At 47.9% G+C, this 17,121-nt stretch overlaps 1 protein-coding gene across 4 annotated transcripts in view; it reads right to left on the reverse strand.

Moving 5' to 3' along the window:
* Window positions 1–17,121, reverse strand: part of LOC135919464 (phospholipid-transporting ATPase ABCA3-like) — a 113,181-nt gene that overhangs the window by 66,703 nt on the left and 29,357 nt on the right. For 3 of the 4 annotated variants that reach the window (XM_065453296.2, XM_065453295.2, XM_065453298.2), the window contains exons 10-12: window positions 14,834–14,988; window positions 12,135–12,290; window positions 10,651–10,823 (exon numbers count right to left, since the gene is read on the reverse strand). In XM_065453296.2, coding sequence (XP_065309368.2) covers window positions 10,651–10,823; window positions 12,135–12,290; window positions 14,834–14,988 — 484 coding nt within the window. The remainder of the gene's footprint in view (window positions 1–10,650; window positions 10,824–12,134; window positions 12,291–14,833; window positions 14,989–17,121) is intronic. The other variant, XM_065453297.2, reaches the window with a different exon arrangement.

Consider the following 17,121-nt stretch of genomic DNA (forward strand, 5'->3'; position numbering starts at 1 on the left):
TGCCAAAATCACGATTTCGTTATGCGGCACGCCGTAGTGGAGGACTCCGGATTCATCTTGACCACCAGGAGATCTTTAATGTGCCCCCAAGGCACGGGACACCGACGTTTTTGTATTCCGCCTCCATCAAAATGCGGTCACCGCGGCCGGCATTTGATCCCACGACCTCGTGCTTAGCAGTGCAAGGCTAAGCCACCGCGGCGTGTAGAAGCGCTTTAAGGAGGCGCCAAGCAGCGTGGCGCCATCTCTCGAGGTCACGCAAAACCCGCACCGCGGAGGATCATAGTAACGTTGGGTGTGGATCACGGGCCGCTGGCATTTAGCGCTCAGCGCCAAAAAAATGACAAGGAAGTGCATAGTGCCCTGTATCTGGCCTCTTGAACGTCCCTATCAGAAATGACCAACTTCAACGCAATTAGCCCCGAGAACGAACACGAGCGGCGCTGCAAGCGCCGCTCGCGTGACGTCAGGGCACGGACTCGCGCCTGTCGTCTGCTACAGTTCGGGCGTTTTCCGGGCGTTTTCCGGGCGCTTTCTGCGGTGTTTTCGTTTGTTCGCCCTGGTTCTCTCTCCTTGTATACTTATGGTGGTCGTCTCAAATATATTTTTACGACGTCTTCCTTTGCGAACATTTATTCAAAGAGCTAATTTCTTAGACAACAATGCAGCTCTCGAAGGCAACGCTACAGTGCCAGCCGAAGCAACGCAGACCAGCCCATTGCGGGTTTTTCATACGCGGATCGACAATCGCAAAAGCATAACCTATAGGAATCCAGTTATGATACCATACCTGCCGCGGTGCAACAAGTATGTCACAAAGCTGGCTATATATGACTTCTACAGCAGTTACGTTGATTTTATTCCGCTAAAACAGGTTTGCTCACGACGAGTAGTTCATGGTATAATATCGAATTTTTGCATTTCCTCACAGAAACGCTCGGCAGTAGCACGGTGACTTAACTAATACTGGCTTAGATTCTACACGCCTCACTTGCTTCTTTAACTGCTTGTCAACATTAGGCGGTTCTTCACGTGTTTATTTTTTTTAAGCGGCGGAAATTTGAAGTAAGGTTAATGAAGGCTTACAGCTATTTACAGAGTACAAATAGGAATGTACCAATATATATTACCTTTTCCGTGCTACACGTTCAACTCACCTCTTTAGAGCGCGTTTGTTAATGATTAATAATGCATGTTATGTTCCTCTTTTTTTGTCTATGTTACCAAGTGTATATCATTTATTTATTTCAATGCCGCAGTGTGTTTTGCATTGTTATCGTGGAAATATTTCACTGTGCTTTCATATATTGTATAACTGCAATGTTTTATGGCCACTATATAAATGCAATTTATATGGCGCTTGATGTGTTACCCCATGCAGCCATATTGTACCTAAGAGGGTGAGGTTACCTCAAGCCGCGTCTGTGCGGCTTTTTTCCCTCATCCACCTCCATTTACCACTCCTCTGTACATGTGTGTGTGTAAATGGAAATTAATAAATCAAATCAAATCAAACTCACTTGAGAAATTTACTGGTGCTTGTTGCTTGAGGAATATACATGACGAATCTGTTTGGCAAACTGACACAGGCTGCTCGGCCCAATTTTTTTAGTGAAGTATGCCTGCTGGACCGCATAGCTGCAGCCAGAAAGCAGCCGAAGCGTCAATGACTAGAAGTATGGGATATATTGAAGATATCGAAATTCCCCCTGTGGAGGGTCAGAAATCAAGTGAAAGTATATGCAAGGCTTGTGGTGCTTTCTTTATGAATGTTTGCGATTGGATTGGAGCAAACTTAAATTAACCTGCAAGGTTCTCTTTTATGTACCGACGAAGGGAATAGTTATCCGTTTGTATAATTAAATAACGCTGGATCGAGACATGGTGAGACAAAGATGATGTGTAGTGTTTTATGGCGCAAGGGCCAGGTTTGGCCAAAGAGCGCCATGACAAATGGTAGTGTTAACGATGTATTATGGAAGATGTGACTTGGCTGTAAAGTGGCCGAAAAAATAGTCGCTGTAAAGTGCGTAAAATCTACGTGCTATAAAATTATGGCGATGATTAAAGACGAAGACTGTGAAGATTAAAATCCATCGTAAAAGAATGATGCATTGTTTAAAATATGCGAGACGTTAAATTGCTTACAGCACTACAGCCTCGCCAGAGCCCTTGAACCACAAGGGCCTAGAGGCATGTGCTTATTCAAAATAATTATCGCAGCGACATCCTCAGAAGAGAGGAAGCGCTACGAACGTGTGGGGCTAATAACATGCAACACAACATCTTTCAAAAAACCTAAGACGGCGTTGGTGTCAAAGAGTGGTTCTGGACCAAGTAACATAACAGGATGAAGGGGGATGTGGTGCCTGTATGCTAAGAGAAAATGTTTTTTTTCTTTCGGGTTCGGCTTCCCGACACTCCAGTAGGACGTGGAGGACGGTCAGCCCCTCCCCGCATCTACCACAGGTTGGAGGCTCGTTTCCCGTGAGTAAAAAGTTATGTGTGCCAAAAGTGTGTCCTATTCTTAGGCGGCAGAATAGCACATCTGTCCGGCGGCATTTTGTTACAAGAGGCCAGAAACCTAATTGTGGCTTTATTACATGCAGTTTATTATTGATTTCTTCGTCCCACATGCGTTGCCAGTGGCTTCGTAGTTTCCTTCTTAAGAAAGGCTTGAGGTCTGTGACAGGGACCGAAGCAGTAGGATTAACTGCATGCAATGAGATTGATGTGGCCATCTGGTCGGCTAGAACGTTTCCCTCGATGCCCCTATGTCCAGGCACCCAGCATATGATCACATGTTGGTTAGATACATATGCTTTGCACAGTGCGGAGTAGAGCTCATTAAATACTGGATTTTTGTGAGAACAGAAAGACATCAAGGCCTTCACAACACTGAGGGAGTCCGTATATATAATTGATTTCTGGAGTTGTGATTTATTTATATGCTTTACGGCCGACAGCAGTGCGTAGGCCTCAGCCGTAAAGATACTAGTTTCCGGGTGCAGTACGTCGGATTCCGAGAAGGATGGACCGACGGCTGCATAGGATACCCCGTCGCGTGACTTTGATGCGTCTGTGTAGAACTCCGTGCAGGAGTATTTGTGCTGGAGTTCCCGGAAATACATTTTGATTTCAATCTCTGGAGCATGCTTTGTGACTTCCACGAACGATATATCACATTGTATGAGCTGCCACTCCCAAGGAGGTAGCAGCTTGGCTGGATGCATTAGGGGGAGCTCGAGGAGTGGAGCGTGCATTTCTTCGCTAAGCTCCCTCACACGCAGCGAGAAAGGCTGTCTTACGGAGGGACGATTGCGAAAGAGTGTAGCACATGTCATGTCATTAATGGTATTATAACAGGGATGTTGGGGGTTTGAGTGTACTTTCAGAAAATATGTATGGCTGATGTATGTTCTCTGCAGATGAAGTGACCACTCATTTGATTCTACATATAGACTTTGTATGGGGCTCGTTCTGAAAGCGCCAGTGGCCAGTCGGATTCCTAGATGGTGGACCGGGTCTAGCATCCTTAGTGCGCTTGGGGCGGCAGAGTGGTAAATCACGGCGCCATAGTCTAGTCGTGATCGAATGAGGCTTTTATAGAGATTCATTAAGCACTTCCTGTCACTACCCCACGTAGTCTGGGATAGAAGTTTGATTATGTTCATTGTTTTTAGACACTTTTCTTTGAGATGTTTAATGTGGGGGACGAAGGTGAGTCTGTAGTCAAGTATGACACCTAGAAATTTGTGTTCTTTGTTTACAGGTATCTGTTGTCCACGCAGTTCTATGCAAGGATCTGGGATAAGTCCTCTCTTTCTTGTAAAAAGAACACAAGAGCTTTTGTTCGGATTGATCTTAAACCCATTCTTGTCTGCCCACATTGACACTTTGTTCAGGCCATGCTGTACCTGTCTCTCGCACACTGCGAGGTTACAAGATTTGAAAGCTATTTGAATGTCGTCCACGTAGACAGAGTAAAAGATGGCGGGTGGTAGTGAAGCACGAAGCGTATTCATTTTCACGATAAATAGCGTGCAGCTGAGCACGCCTCCTTGGGGTACACCCGTTTCTTGCGTAAAAGGACATGAGAGTGCATTGCCGACTTTTACCCGGAAGGTACGATTTGACAGATAGCTTTTTATTATATTAAACATATTACCGTGGATGCCCATTTCTGACAAGTCTCTTAAGATTCCGTAACGCCACGTCGTATCGTACGCCTTTTCCATATCGAGGAATATGGATAAGAAGAATTGTTTGTGTACAAATGCGTCCCGGATATTTGCTTCTACACGTACAAGGTGGTCACTTGTGGAGCGTCCTTCTCGGAAGCCGCACTGATAAGGATGAAGAGTTTTGCTCTGTTCAAGGAAAAAGATGAGTCGCCGATTTATCATTTTTTCGAACACCTTACAAAGGCAACTTGTGAGGGCTATCGGGCGGTAACTTGCCACTGAGGAAGGGTCTTTGCCTTGTTTCAAAACAGGGACTACAATGGCTTCCTTCCACGCGGTTGGAAGGTTCCCTGCATCCCAGATGGTGTTGAAAAGTGTGAGTAGTGTAAGTTGGGTGTCTTTATGTAAGTGTTTGATCATTTCATACATGATTCTGTCAGATCCCGGGGCAGAGCTCTTGCATGCGCTCAAGGCAGCTCTCAACTCGGCAATGCTAAAAGGACAATTGTATGGTTCATTCTGTTGACATTTTCTCATAAGTGGCTTACATTCTTCTATTTGTTTATATTTCAGAAAGGATTGCGAGTAATGGTTGGCACTTGACACGCTCTCAAAGTGCTCCCCAAGTGAGTCCGCCTGATCTTGTAGGGTATCGCCTTGTGTGTTTACCAAAGGGAGTGCATGTGCTTGTCGCCCTCTTATCCTATTGACCCTGTTCCAGGCTTTCGCCTCATCTCTGAACGAGTTAATACTTGATAGATACTTCTGCCAACTTTCTCGTCTGGCCTGTCGGCGGGTTCGCCTGCCTTCGGATTTTACTTTTTTAAAGTTGACTAGATTTTCTGCAGTGGGAGAAGCGCGTAGCAAACCCCACGCCCTGTTCTGTTTTTTACGAGCGATCCTACAATCGTCGTTCCACCATGGGACACGCCGTTTGCAGGCCAAGCCTTTTACTTCTGATATGCATGTATATGCGACATCTATTATGAATGCTGTAAAAAACTCGACTGCAGCGTCAATTCCTAACGAAGACAGGTCAGCCCATGAGATACTAGTTAGAGATCGAAATTTCTCCCAATCAGCTGTCTCAATCTTCCACCTAGGAGCGTATGGTGGATATTCGTTTTCTTTATATGATCTTAGCAGTATAGGGAAGTGGTCGCTACCGTAAGGGTTGTCGGTAACTTCCCATTCCAGTTCAGGGAGTACAGACGGGGAGACTATACTAAGATCTATTGACGAAAACGAACGGTTTGCAAGAGAGTAATATGTGGGCTCTTTCTTATTGAGAAGGCACGCTCCAGAAGAGAAAAGGAACTGTTCGACAAGGCGACCTCGCGCATCTATACGAGAGTCGCCCCACAGGGAGTTGTGCGCATTGAAATCGCCAAGAACAGCATGAGGTTCTGGCAATTGATCGATCAAGGAGTGAAATTCGTGTTTGTTCAGTTGGTAATGCGGGGGTATGTAAAGGGAGCAAATAGTGATGAGTTTGTTTAGTAGGACAACTCGAACCGCCACTGCTTCAAGGGGCGTTTGTAGCTGTAAAGGTTGACATGCAATACTTCTATGAGTAAGAATCGCAACACCACCCGATGATGCGACGGCATCGTCGCGATCTTTGCGAAACGTAAGATACGTACGGAGAAAGTTTGTGTGTTTAGATTTTAAGCGTGTTTCCTGTAAACACAGCACTTTTGGATTATGTTTGTGGATGAGTTCTTGCAAATCATCAAGGTTTCTAAGGAGACCTCTGATGTTCCATTGGATGATTTGTGTATCCATGTTTAAGGTGAATTGGTGCTGTGTTTACGGAGACAGAGTGGATGCCTTATATAACAGAGCCCTTTCGAGGCCCTGTAATAGGTGTTTTGTTCTTTCTGAAGCGTTCGAGCGATTCTCGACGCTCCTTAGGCGTTTGCTGCGCCTTGGGAACATGCGTAGTGTCCATTGCCTCGTGTGAGGCGCCGGACAAGCGCTCTTGCGAGCGAGAGGTTTTCAGAGGGAGTCCCGCCTTGGAGGGCAAGACCCATGCGCCCACCAGCCCGGAGGTCGATGAGGCTCCCTGAGGGATTGGGCTGCGCTGGCCGTTGCCAGCGCTGGAAGGGGCCTCGGAGGTTGGGGCAGCCTCGGCTGCACCCACCTTTGAGGTGGATGGTCCCTTCTCCTCGGTTGACGGAGCAGCGCTAGCTGCAACCGCCGCGGGGGCAGATGGCGTAACTGCCGACTCACTGCCTGTGGGTCGGACAGCCGCCGGAGGCCGTTGTGACGCTGCCCCCTTACGCGCCACATCGGCAAAGCTGCTCTTAGACAGGTATGACACCCGCCTACGTGCCTCCTTGAAAGATATATTTTCTTTGACTTTGATTGTCACAATCTCTTTTTCTCTTTTCCAGGACGAACAGGCGCGCGAGTAAGCGGCGTGCTCGCCATCACAGTTGACACAATGTGGAGTCTTCTGGCATGTTTCGGAGGAATGTTCGGTGTCACTACACTTGGCACATGTCAGCCGGCCTCGACAGTTCTGTGAACTGTGGCCGAACCTTTGGCACTTAAAGCATCTGAGAGGATTGGGCACGTATGGCCTAACACGAAGTTTGATATAACCGGCCTCGATGGACTCGGGGAGGACACTAGAACCGAAAGTGAGTATCAGGTGTTTCGTATTGATCTCTTTACCGTCTCGCCTGATCTTAATTCGCTTAACATTTATGACGTTCTGTTCACTGAAGCCCTCCAAGAGTTCAGCTTCAGTGAGCTCTAGCATGTCATCGTCCGACACAACGCCGCGGGTGGTGTTCATAGTACGGTGCGGGGTTACTGTTAGTTGGTTATCCCCAAATGACACTAGCTTAGGCAGTTTCTCGTATTGCTTCTTATCGCGGAGCTCCAGGAGGAGATCACCGCTTGCCATCCTGGTCGCCTTATAACCGGCTCCAAAAACATCAATCAGGGTCTTTGATACAATGAAAGGTGAAATGGTGCGTACTGGTTTGCCTGGTGTTTCCGAGTGAACTACATGGAAACGTGGAAAGTTGTGGACTTGGCGTCCGAAAAACTGAAAAACTTCATCGGTGCGCCCTCTTTTCTGAGGGCGATCAGGGAATGGAGGAAAGGAGCTATCCATAAATATATGTGAAATTTCGGCAGCAACGCTAGCCACCCACCATGGAGTCCAAGAAGGGGACGCTGCAGGGCCTGAAAAACAGGCCTGCAAACGCCAGCTGTACGTTGCCTCTATAACCTAATATGATATAACCAAGGTTGGCTACTCACACGAGGTTAACCCTTGCTGCCAGGAAGGTCGGAAGTAATAAAGAAATGAGAAGGAGACAGGAAAGGTGGAAAGTAAGGAAAAGACGAAGGTTGTAGGGAGAGAGAGACAGGAAAAGGCAACTACCGATTTCCCCCGGGTGGGTCAGTCCGGGGGTGCCGTCTATGTGAAGCAGAGGCCAAAGGGGTGTGTTGCCTGCGCCGGGGGGCCTTAAAGGTCCAAACACCCAGCATCAGCTCAACCCTCAGGATCCCCCTTTCCCCAGACACGGCTAAGCCGCGCACGGCTACACGCGGGAGGGTCCAACCCTCGTGTGCTCGGGTACGTGGTGTCGCAACACACCAAACGCCTGCTTGCGCAAACGCCCCTGCGGGGGTGGTGAGACAAAAGGTGCTTGAATTTTCCTTTTGTAGGCAATCTAAGCTGCGTAGTAGTAGCTCGAGAACACTTTAGCCATTTCAGTTGGCGCTGTAAAAAAATGCTTTATGGTTTTAATTCGAAGTTGGAGTGAACTGATGGGTTTCGCGAACATAGCGTGCCTCGCCATACGGACAGTCGATTGCTACCGTTACGTGATCAGGGGTGTGCCATATTGTCGATAAAGGCTACTGAGGGCCACTATGATACATTTCATCACTTTCAATTGAGTGGCTCTCGATCTAAACAACGAAACTTTTCTCTCAGGTGATTGCTACTATGGTGTTTGTGAATTAACTATGTAAATGCTCTACGTGACGCGCCGTCGTGTTAGCAGCCATGAGCAATTCGTTTTTTGGAGGCCTGTTTCAGAGGGGCATGAAAGTAGCAGCAAACATTTTCATAAGAAATGCGCGCCTAACTATATTTTACGCATTAATGAATGACCACATTTGAATAGAACACACCAGAGTAATAGGAATCATGATGACAGCTTCGCTGGGCAGTGTCTTTCTAACATCGGATAACATGTTGACGCCACTTACCAAATTTTTCTTCCACGTAAAATGCAATACCTCTCATAGCTAAATACTAAAGGAATGTTAAGTGTTTAGCGAAGCATCATACACAACTTCGCGCGTTGAATTTGCAGATATTCTTTTTTTAGTAAAAATTTACCGATAGACACGGCGCATATATGCATTGCAAAAACTAGTAGACCCCTTTAACGCTCTTAGCTTGCGATATCCAAGCCGCAAAGTTTCTCGACTCACACGCTTTTGAAGAAGAAACTGTGGTTAAGGTATGGCAGCTGAAAGAAGCCGACTTATTCTTCAATACGTACGGCTCGAGCCACCTATACCCCAAGCATACTCGAAGGGAACGAGCGCGCGCGGCAGCCGAGCGAGCCGGAGCGAGCGGCGTCCTGGCCGTGACGTCACTCGCGAGAGGGCGCAATTCCTCTTTCTCGGGGCTAATAGAAGTTACAGCTTGAGTGATATTGTGAAAAAGCATTAGGAACAACGCGGAAGAACTATTTCTTGCAACTTGTTTGGACAGTAACTAGCGTATGTAATTATGTCCTGTTATAAAGGACTGCGGACCGGTGACTACATTTTTTTTTGTTTTAAGTTTTGATTAGTTGCATGGAAAATCTCGGTTTGTTCTCGCAACTTGCCCGGATGTTCTCGTATGAAGGCGCGCTGAGGGCCGACGGCTTCGCGTGCTCAGCGTTCTCGCCGCTCGTTTCGCGTTCAAGCGAGAGGCAGCAGGAAGGGCAATTCGCTCGCTGCGCCTGTCGCCGTTCGTCACGCCAGCGTTTCGACAGCGAGTGCCCGCGGTTACCCAGTGACATGTTTTCCTATTTGCCTGTGACAGCGTAACAACAACACGCTTGTTAACCTGTTAGTAAGCGAATGTTTACAAGTCTGTACGGGCGACAATACTGCTATCCTTACTTCGTATAGCTGTCTAATAACTTGCTATCGCAATCGATATTTCGTCTTTCGGGAGAAATAGCGACATATTTATATCATTTTCCGCTTTGACTTCTGCAGTAGATGTTCTTTTCCTGCGCTTCACTAACAGGCTTGACACGGAGGATTCCTACCAAGGTGAGCGAAGCGCGTGGGGGCAGGGGGGATAGGGGGCGCTCTTAGGTAGAGACCGGTTTAGCGGCCGCAGACTAATAAATGACACCACGTTATTACTGTGAATTCGTTTTCTTCTAAACTATTCATTCGCAGGTTGCACTGCAGTTCTTGTTCATGGCTGGGCGACGCATACGCAGAGCGTGCGTATGTTACGCAATTATGTCACGTGCCCCTCAATGACACGTGCCAACCACTGACGACAAAATAACCTATCCTTCGCCGTTATGAACTCTGTAACGGCCGCTATGATCCCGTTTGGACGGAAATTTAAGCGGCCGTTAAACGGGTGCAAAGCATGTAACCATTCGTAGCATCTAGGCAAATGGCCGTTAGAAGCAAGATTCCCCAGCAAAATGTCCCCAGAATATTTCCTCATCGTATGGGTCTAGCTACAACGCACCCACCCCTGGCATGCGTACCGTATTGTTCCACTCCTCCTTCGCGCCCTCAAAGATATCATCGCTTGTCCCAACCAATCGGCGCACTCTACTAGCTTTCCACCTCCCTTTCTCCCGCACCCTTAACTCCACAGTCTGACCACGACCAACGACTGCAGCATCTGCACCCATGGCTTCCACAAAGGAAGTGACGTTTTATGTATTAACGTGTGCAGTAACGCTAGTAATTCAGAAAAGTAACTTCCCAGTTGCCCAGTAATCGCCGACCGAGGCATCAAAACAGAGTTTCGCTTCGATAGGTGTTATACTCGGGGACAACTTTCTGTGGCAGTGAATGGAAAGTTATGGAAGAAAAGCTCCCACAAGTTAAACAGTCTCACATTCTCAACCACGTTAGCTTAAGCAAGACCTAAACATCTTATTTACAACAGGGAAACAGGACATACACAACTCAGTTTTAAATTTCGTTTTTTTTTTCATTCTCTCTTCCGTGCGCGGGCAAATACGAAACTACCGCCCGTGGACGCTACGCTGACCCAGCATTGGTTCCAAGAAGCTGAAAGCGCTGTCAAGTTCTGCCGGACAACTTAGAGCAGTATAACTCGTGTGCAGAAGCTTCGATCGCTCGTGTATAGCTTCCTTTTCAGTGCCACATAAAGTTGTTACGCCGTCGATGCATGCTGTTGGTGCATCTTCGCACAATTCGCACTCCTTGCTATACGAACCTTATACGTCCGTTGGCCATGATTGCGATCCGGTCTCCCAGCACGTCCGCCTCGTCCAAGTTCTGGGTGGTCAGCAGCACGCAGGTGGTGCGCCGCAGCTTCAGCAACAGCTCCCACAGTTCGCGCCGTCCGTCCGAGTCCATGCTGGCAGTCGGCTCGTCCAGGATGACCACCTGAATGTCGCGCACCGACTCGCGCAGCTCACTAATTGGAAAGTTTCGGTTTCCCAAACGCATTACGACCTCAAGTAGCGTTAGCGCCAGTACGCTACAAATAAGTTTATGATATATATACATATGTGCGTGTGCGTTTGAACGAGAAGAGGTCCGATTTCTATTAGTCAAATCATAAGAACCCAACAAATGGACGGCATAGGGAAATATATTCGTAATCCTTAACTGAAGTAGAAGAAGTGTAAATGAATAGAAATGAAGTGTATGGAAGGCAGAAATGGATACGAACCCGCGTCTTCGCATTACGCGTGTGATGATCTTACCAACTCAGTTACCGCGGCGACACTTTCCCATCCACTTCCTGTGGTACTTATGTCTGTCTACTAGAACTAACAATGAAAGTGTTAGCCATCACCACCACTCAGAGCCATGGCGCTGGATGTAGAACATCCTGTGTCTCGCAGGCGTCACGTAGACGTGTACTTTTTGGTTGAAGGCAACTGGTCCTCGAATGCCTGGAGTGGCCAATCGCGCGGAAATTTTGCGTGCATTTGCGGGCTTCTTTCACGCTCGGAAAAACACTTTTATGTAGCGCGTATTGAGCAACAGAAACCTGCAAAGGGAGTTTTTCATGTTGCTCTACAATTTTCTCATTGATACTTTTCATCTAATTATAATATTTGAGAAGTTGAATAATTAATTAAGCCTGATAATATATTTAGTCCACATGAAAAACAATTTGAATACTTCCAAGCGACAACAGACAACACTACCTTGGTTCTGTCTAGCTACGTGGCATTTGCATATTTTTGACATCTGGCTAAAGTTAGCTGGGACGCCCTGTAAACCTGACTATGTTCGAAAAAACCTATAAAATGTAAGAATGTGCGCACTTATAAAATAGATATGGTGGTTTAGAGGCGTAGAAGACAGCATAACCTTCGGCGGTATTCGCAACCACCTTATTGCGATAGAACTGCGCGCATACTCTCAGCCAATGGTGATTTAGTCCGTATTGCTGAATTAGACATAGGGTTACTGGCAAATACGAAGAAGAAAGCTGCGTGAATTCGACCCCTGGAGCTTTGTAGAATCAACGTCTATATTAAAAAAAAATTGCCCGAGACTCACGAGGCATCAAGCTGCCTAAAAAAAACGTTGATGATTGTGCGGTGGAAAACGACAAGCCCTCGCTCGTGTATCGATCGCGTTTCGGCGATTTGTATGCTCATCTTCCGCAGTATACGCTGCAACATTCGTTGAGTTCAAACGAACCGTCAGCATCCAATTAACAGTGCATCGAGGACAAACCTTGGGCATGCCCACGATGGCCAGCGCTGTGCAGAGGCGGCGCTGTAGGCCAGGCGAGAGGTCGACGGCAAGCACGGTGCGATGGGTGTACAGGCTGCTGTCCTGCAGCAGGTCGAAGACTTCCTGTCGCGCTTTACTCAGCGGCACGCCCTTCACCTGCGAGGAAGTGTGCGCTTCTCAGTGGGAACCAAACGCCGCGAAACTTGAGTACAGTGGGAACCAAACGCCGCGAAACTTGAGTACGAGCGAGCGGGATGTATAGACGAGGACGACGACTGTCCCTTACAAGATTTGTCCTGGCTAACATCGCGTTCAACTTTATTTCCGTGCCAAATTCAGGACAATTTAGGCTGCGAAACTTCGTTGAAACTTCCTATGAAAGCCGCTATTCCTTCCGAGATGAGCTGTCAGAGTAACCATGCGTTTTAGCGCATTTACGGGGCACTAAACAAGCAGTAAATCACCCAATGCTGATAGAAAATTCTTTGAAGGGAAATTGTTTTGTAGCTTTGTATACCAGGTAAAGCCTGAACACGTGCGAAGAAAATGAAATGCATTTTTTTTATGTTCTTCTGGATGTCGCGTCGAGTTACTGCGCCCGTGTCTCCGACGTATTAACTCGAGACGCCGCTCGAGCCGCTTGCTCCCTTTCCAGCACGATCATCGCCGTTCCCGACGAGTCCCGAGGAAACGCTGTTAATTCCTTTCTCATTGCGGGGTGCTGCGTGCTGCGACAACTAAACAGCATAGGGTTGCCACCCACCCCGAGTTCCTTTGCGCCTTTTCTGGCTCTCCAGAATCTCACATCACTGCAATACTGACGTCATCGGTGCACTCCCATCGGGTATTCCAACATCAACGTGTTCGAAATATGCTTATCTAACTTTACAGCACAGAGATAAAACTTAGAGATCGCTTAAGCTGCGCCTTTAAGAGTGCAACGCGAAAGCATTCAAATATCCCTGACTGCCTGTCGCGCTTCCCGGCAGCTGCAGCTTATGTAACCGCAATTTTTGCCTGGGAACGCTGGCGGCGAACGCTATGCATCAAGGCGAGCTTTACGGTACTTTTTTCTCACCTTCGCCTCCGCGCGCCGCTGCCGCGGATGCGCAGAGACGAGCGCCACCTGGATGGTGTTTCAAGAAACCGAGCGCGAAGCGCCGCTCTGTCAATGGTAGAAACGCTGGGAAAAGGGTTTGTGCTTGAGTTGCCGCGTAACACAATTATGTTTTCTCGCATATTCAAATTACAACCCGACGCTATCGTGTCTGTAAGTTATGTGTAAGTCGTACTTTACGATTTTTGCTGCCGCAGTTTACTTTGAGAAATTCAGTTACTTCAGCAACGCCTCTACGTCACGCAGTGGACCTGAATGGTTCGGTATGCGTCGTTGGGAGTGATTTTTCTCTCACGGGACGCCCGGCGCCAACGCCGGATGCCGATGCCTGAGGCCGACACCGAATTTTTCTGCGACACGGGGCCCTTATAACGCTTTCGCGTTAAAACCTATAAAAGCGTGAAGCGCCAACGCCGGATGCCGATGCCTGAGGCCGACACCGAATTTTTCTGCGACACGGGGCCCTTAACGCTTTCGCGTTAAAACCTATAAAAGCGTGAAGCAGTATGTCGCAATAGTCATAAACGTTCGGCATTTGTGTCCGACTGTGGGCCAAGAAGGTGAGTAACAAACATTCAACTATTGTGAGCCACGGGCAGGTTTCGACGTCATCACAAGGTCTTTAGGAAAACTACGAAGTTGTCGAACAAAAGACACAATGAGATAAATTAGCTAGTCCCCTTTTTCTGTAGCCTCTGCAGTCGAGGTTAAGCTTTACGCCAGCTCGCAGTGGTGGATTTATATTAGCCCCGCGGCTACGACGGAGAACGAGCATTTCGCTTCACTCCGACTTTCTTTCGGTGGCCCTTATTGCTTACCGATAGAAGGTTCGATAGACCGATTTAATAGTCGCATTTAACGTCTTCAAAACCACTCAATGTTTTCTATAGCGCCCTTATTTCGCGAGCTTCACAAGTGCTTTTGCATTTCGTTCCCATTAGAATACGGCCGCCTCAAGGGTGAATCGAACCCGAAATATTGTTCTCAGAAGCGTGACGTCGTAACTGCACTAAGCTGCCACGGCAGCATCCCTGAAGAAGGCTCCAACGCACTGTGACAGTGTAGCCCCAACTACGGCATCACTGAAGCACACGTTGGCATGTCCGCGAACGTGGCCGAACGCATGGCTTTTGGTCAGCAATCTGTGTCAGCAGTTTACATAAAACCGTCTAGGTCCCGTATTCAAAAGGATCGCTAACGCTAGTGTTATCAAAAAAAATTTTCATTCTGATGAACAATTTTTTTCATAACACTAGCGTGAGGGATCCTTTTGAATACGGGACCTAGACGGTTTTACGTAAACTGTTCTGATGCGGGACATCTATTAGCAAAGATGACCGGCCCATCGCAAAGAGCATTTACGATGTAGACGCTTTGGGAATTGTGTGATCCTGAAACGTAACCTCCCTGATATGGAACTGCAGCATCGAGAGGTGACTCCATTAAGCTGGCCTGCTCTTATCATATCAACTAGATGGAGTCAACGTAAATTAGGAAATGAATTATTCGTTTTCGCTCGCGGATTCTTCAGAAACCCTCGATCAACAAGTCAAAATCGCGAAGAGAACTCAGTGGCACTTACTATAGCGAAGAACATCACGTGCTCTTCGACGGTCAGGTCCTCGAAGAGCACGTTGTACTGGGCACAGTACCCCATGCTTTGTCGGGCTTCGCCGGTGCAGGTCATTATGTTGTAGCCATTCACCAACACCGCTCCAGTACTAGAGGGCAGGAAACCTGTAGGGAATTGGGGCGGCCGAAATCTATAGAACGTACTATGCTGCTGAAATATCAGTTAAAATTGCACTGTCAGCCTCGTTTCGCATCTCATTTAACCTGAAGGAAAGAATCGTGCAGATCGAATCTGTGGAGCAACGCTTCGCATAGATTTTAACTCGACGCGAAGGAGCTGGTCGAGGAACTGGATTCTTCGCATCTGCGTCCAGGTCATCCGTCTCTCCAATTTCTTGTTCGTATTGTTCTAACTGTAAAATGCATTCATCTTGAACGTCTTCTGAGAGACTGGCTAAGAATGGGTACATACCCAATACCCAAGTTGTCTCTTCAGGCACCCAGTGATACATATCCCACGTCCCAAGATGTCTACTGGGTCAACCAACAGCCGACGAGTTATCTGTTCAGGTGCTGTAGTGGTTGGAGGACGATCTCGCCGCTGCCACCAGTTGTCGGGGTTGGAGGTCGTAGGGGAGTAACTTGGGAGGACAGGACTAGGCGAGCAGGATTTATTTACAGATATTTACATTAGAACAAGGGATACATTCGACAGTCTAGCATGGCTCCCAAATGGAGCACGCAAGACGAAGCATACAGCATGAGAGCCCGAAGCTCCAAACACACCGCTTCTCGAGCACGAGCACACAGACGAGCACGATCACAGAGCACACTGATGAGCACACCCTAGCAGCCGACAAACAGCTGCTTATAAACACTCCGTGCTCGCCAGATCCCTAGGTGAGGGAACCGTTCGACCAGTCATCGAAGTCGAGCCGCCTTTGAGCGGGAGGGCTTACACACACACGTACGCACTGGTTTCACTGCCCCCACCAAGGTGAGACGGGTTTCGCAGAACTCGGGGCTTACGTCTTGGAAGGCGCTTGGGGAGGTGCCGCCAATTACCTTCCCTCGGGAACTACCCCGCTCACGGCAGACCAGGTCGGCGGTGGCGGGTTCAGTAACAAAGCTTGCTTCGTCGAACTCCTCTGGGCCTTTCCACGATGGAGAGTCACTGACACGGCGTATTGTCCTCCGCACACGGTAGACTTAGTGGCGCCGTTCGGCTAGAGGATGACGGTGGCTTCCCAGAAAACGCCAACCTGCTGCTGCAGCTCGCTGAGAAACATTACATGTTGGCACCTCGGCAGGCCATTCCTAACAGTACCCTCCTGATGGCCCAAGTTGCCTACACATATCCGCATATATATATTGCGATGAAGCGACGATAAGCACCAATAACCGGAGAAGGGCCAATGAAAAGTTAGCTTAAATTTACGGGCCACAGCTCCACGTATTTCTTTTTTTTGCGAAAAGCCTATCGAATGGACACGTCGTTAGAACGATGGGCTAAGAACAGTGACCTCCAATTAATATTAGATTACATTCGAAGCAAAAGCATTCCATTTGGAAACGCTCGTTTGAGTTCAAACACATGAACAGACTCTGAAGAGTGCTCTAACTAATTGACTGATCGAGAAACATTCAGCGTAGGCCTGCTTGAGCTGCAATGTATTCTAGTAATAATTCACCTCATTTTTTGGCTAACAGTCGCTCATTACAGTCTCATTACACAAGTCTCTCACTACATTCTCTGCCGTGCCTCACTGTTCAACGTGTGGTTTACTGCGCTGGTGTTGTCTCGTGGCCATGCTTCGCAATTGTTAACGAAATAATCGGCCCAGAAGCTGTGCAGGGTCCGAAGCGCAGCAGTGCTTACGAGATCGTCGGGTGGTAGGTGTTCCGGTCAGAGCTTGCTATAACACCTCAAACACGCAAAAATCAGCCGCCACTCCAAGCCATGCACGGCACGACATGATTAAGCACGAGGATGCCATGGCATCACTCTCAGCATCACCACTTTTTCAGCGAGTGTTCGTAACGCTTTTGAAAACTTTACGCACAAAGCTTGTAGATTTTTTACAGACACGTCAGTTAACGTACTTTTATGCTCAAGTAGTGGTGAAATTATTGACCGCATACGTAAACCGAATCGCCTAGTAGGTATGCCCCTGCGGCTTTTTGTTAAGCACTCATTCTTTTCCATGCTACAACACCATAATTATCTTGAGGTCGTACTCGTCTCGGAGGTCACGAGGTACGTTATCTCAAGGCAGTTTGGAAGGGCCCGTGTGGCAC

Source organism: Dermacentor albipictus, chromosome 3 (assembly GCF_038994185.2).
Source record: "Dermacentor albipictus isolate Rhodes 1998 colony chromosome 3, USDA_Dalb.pri_finalv2, whole genome shotgun sequence".
Lineage (NCBI taxonomy): Eukaryota > Metazoa > Arthropoda > Arachnida > Ixodida > Ixodidae > Dermacentor > Dermacentor albipictus.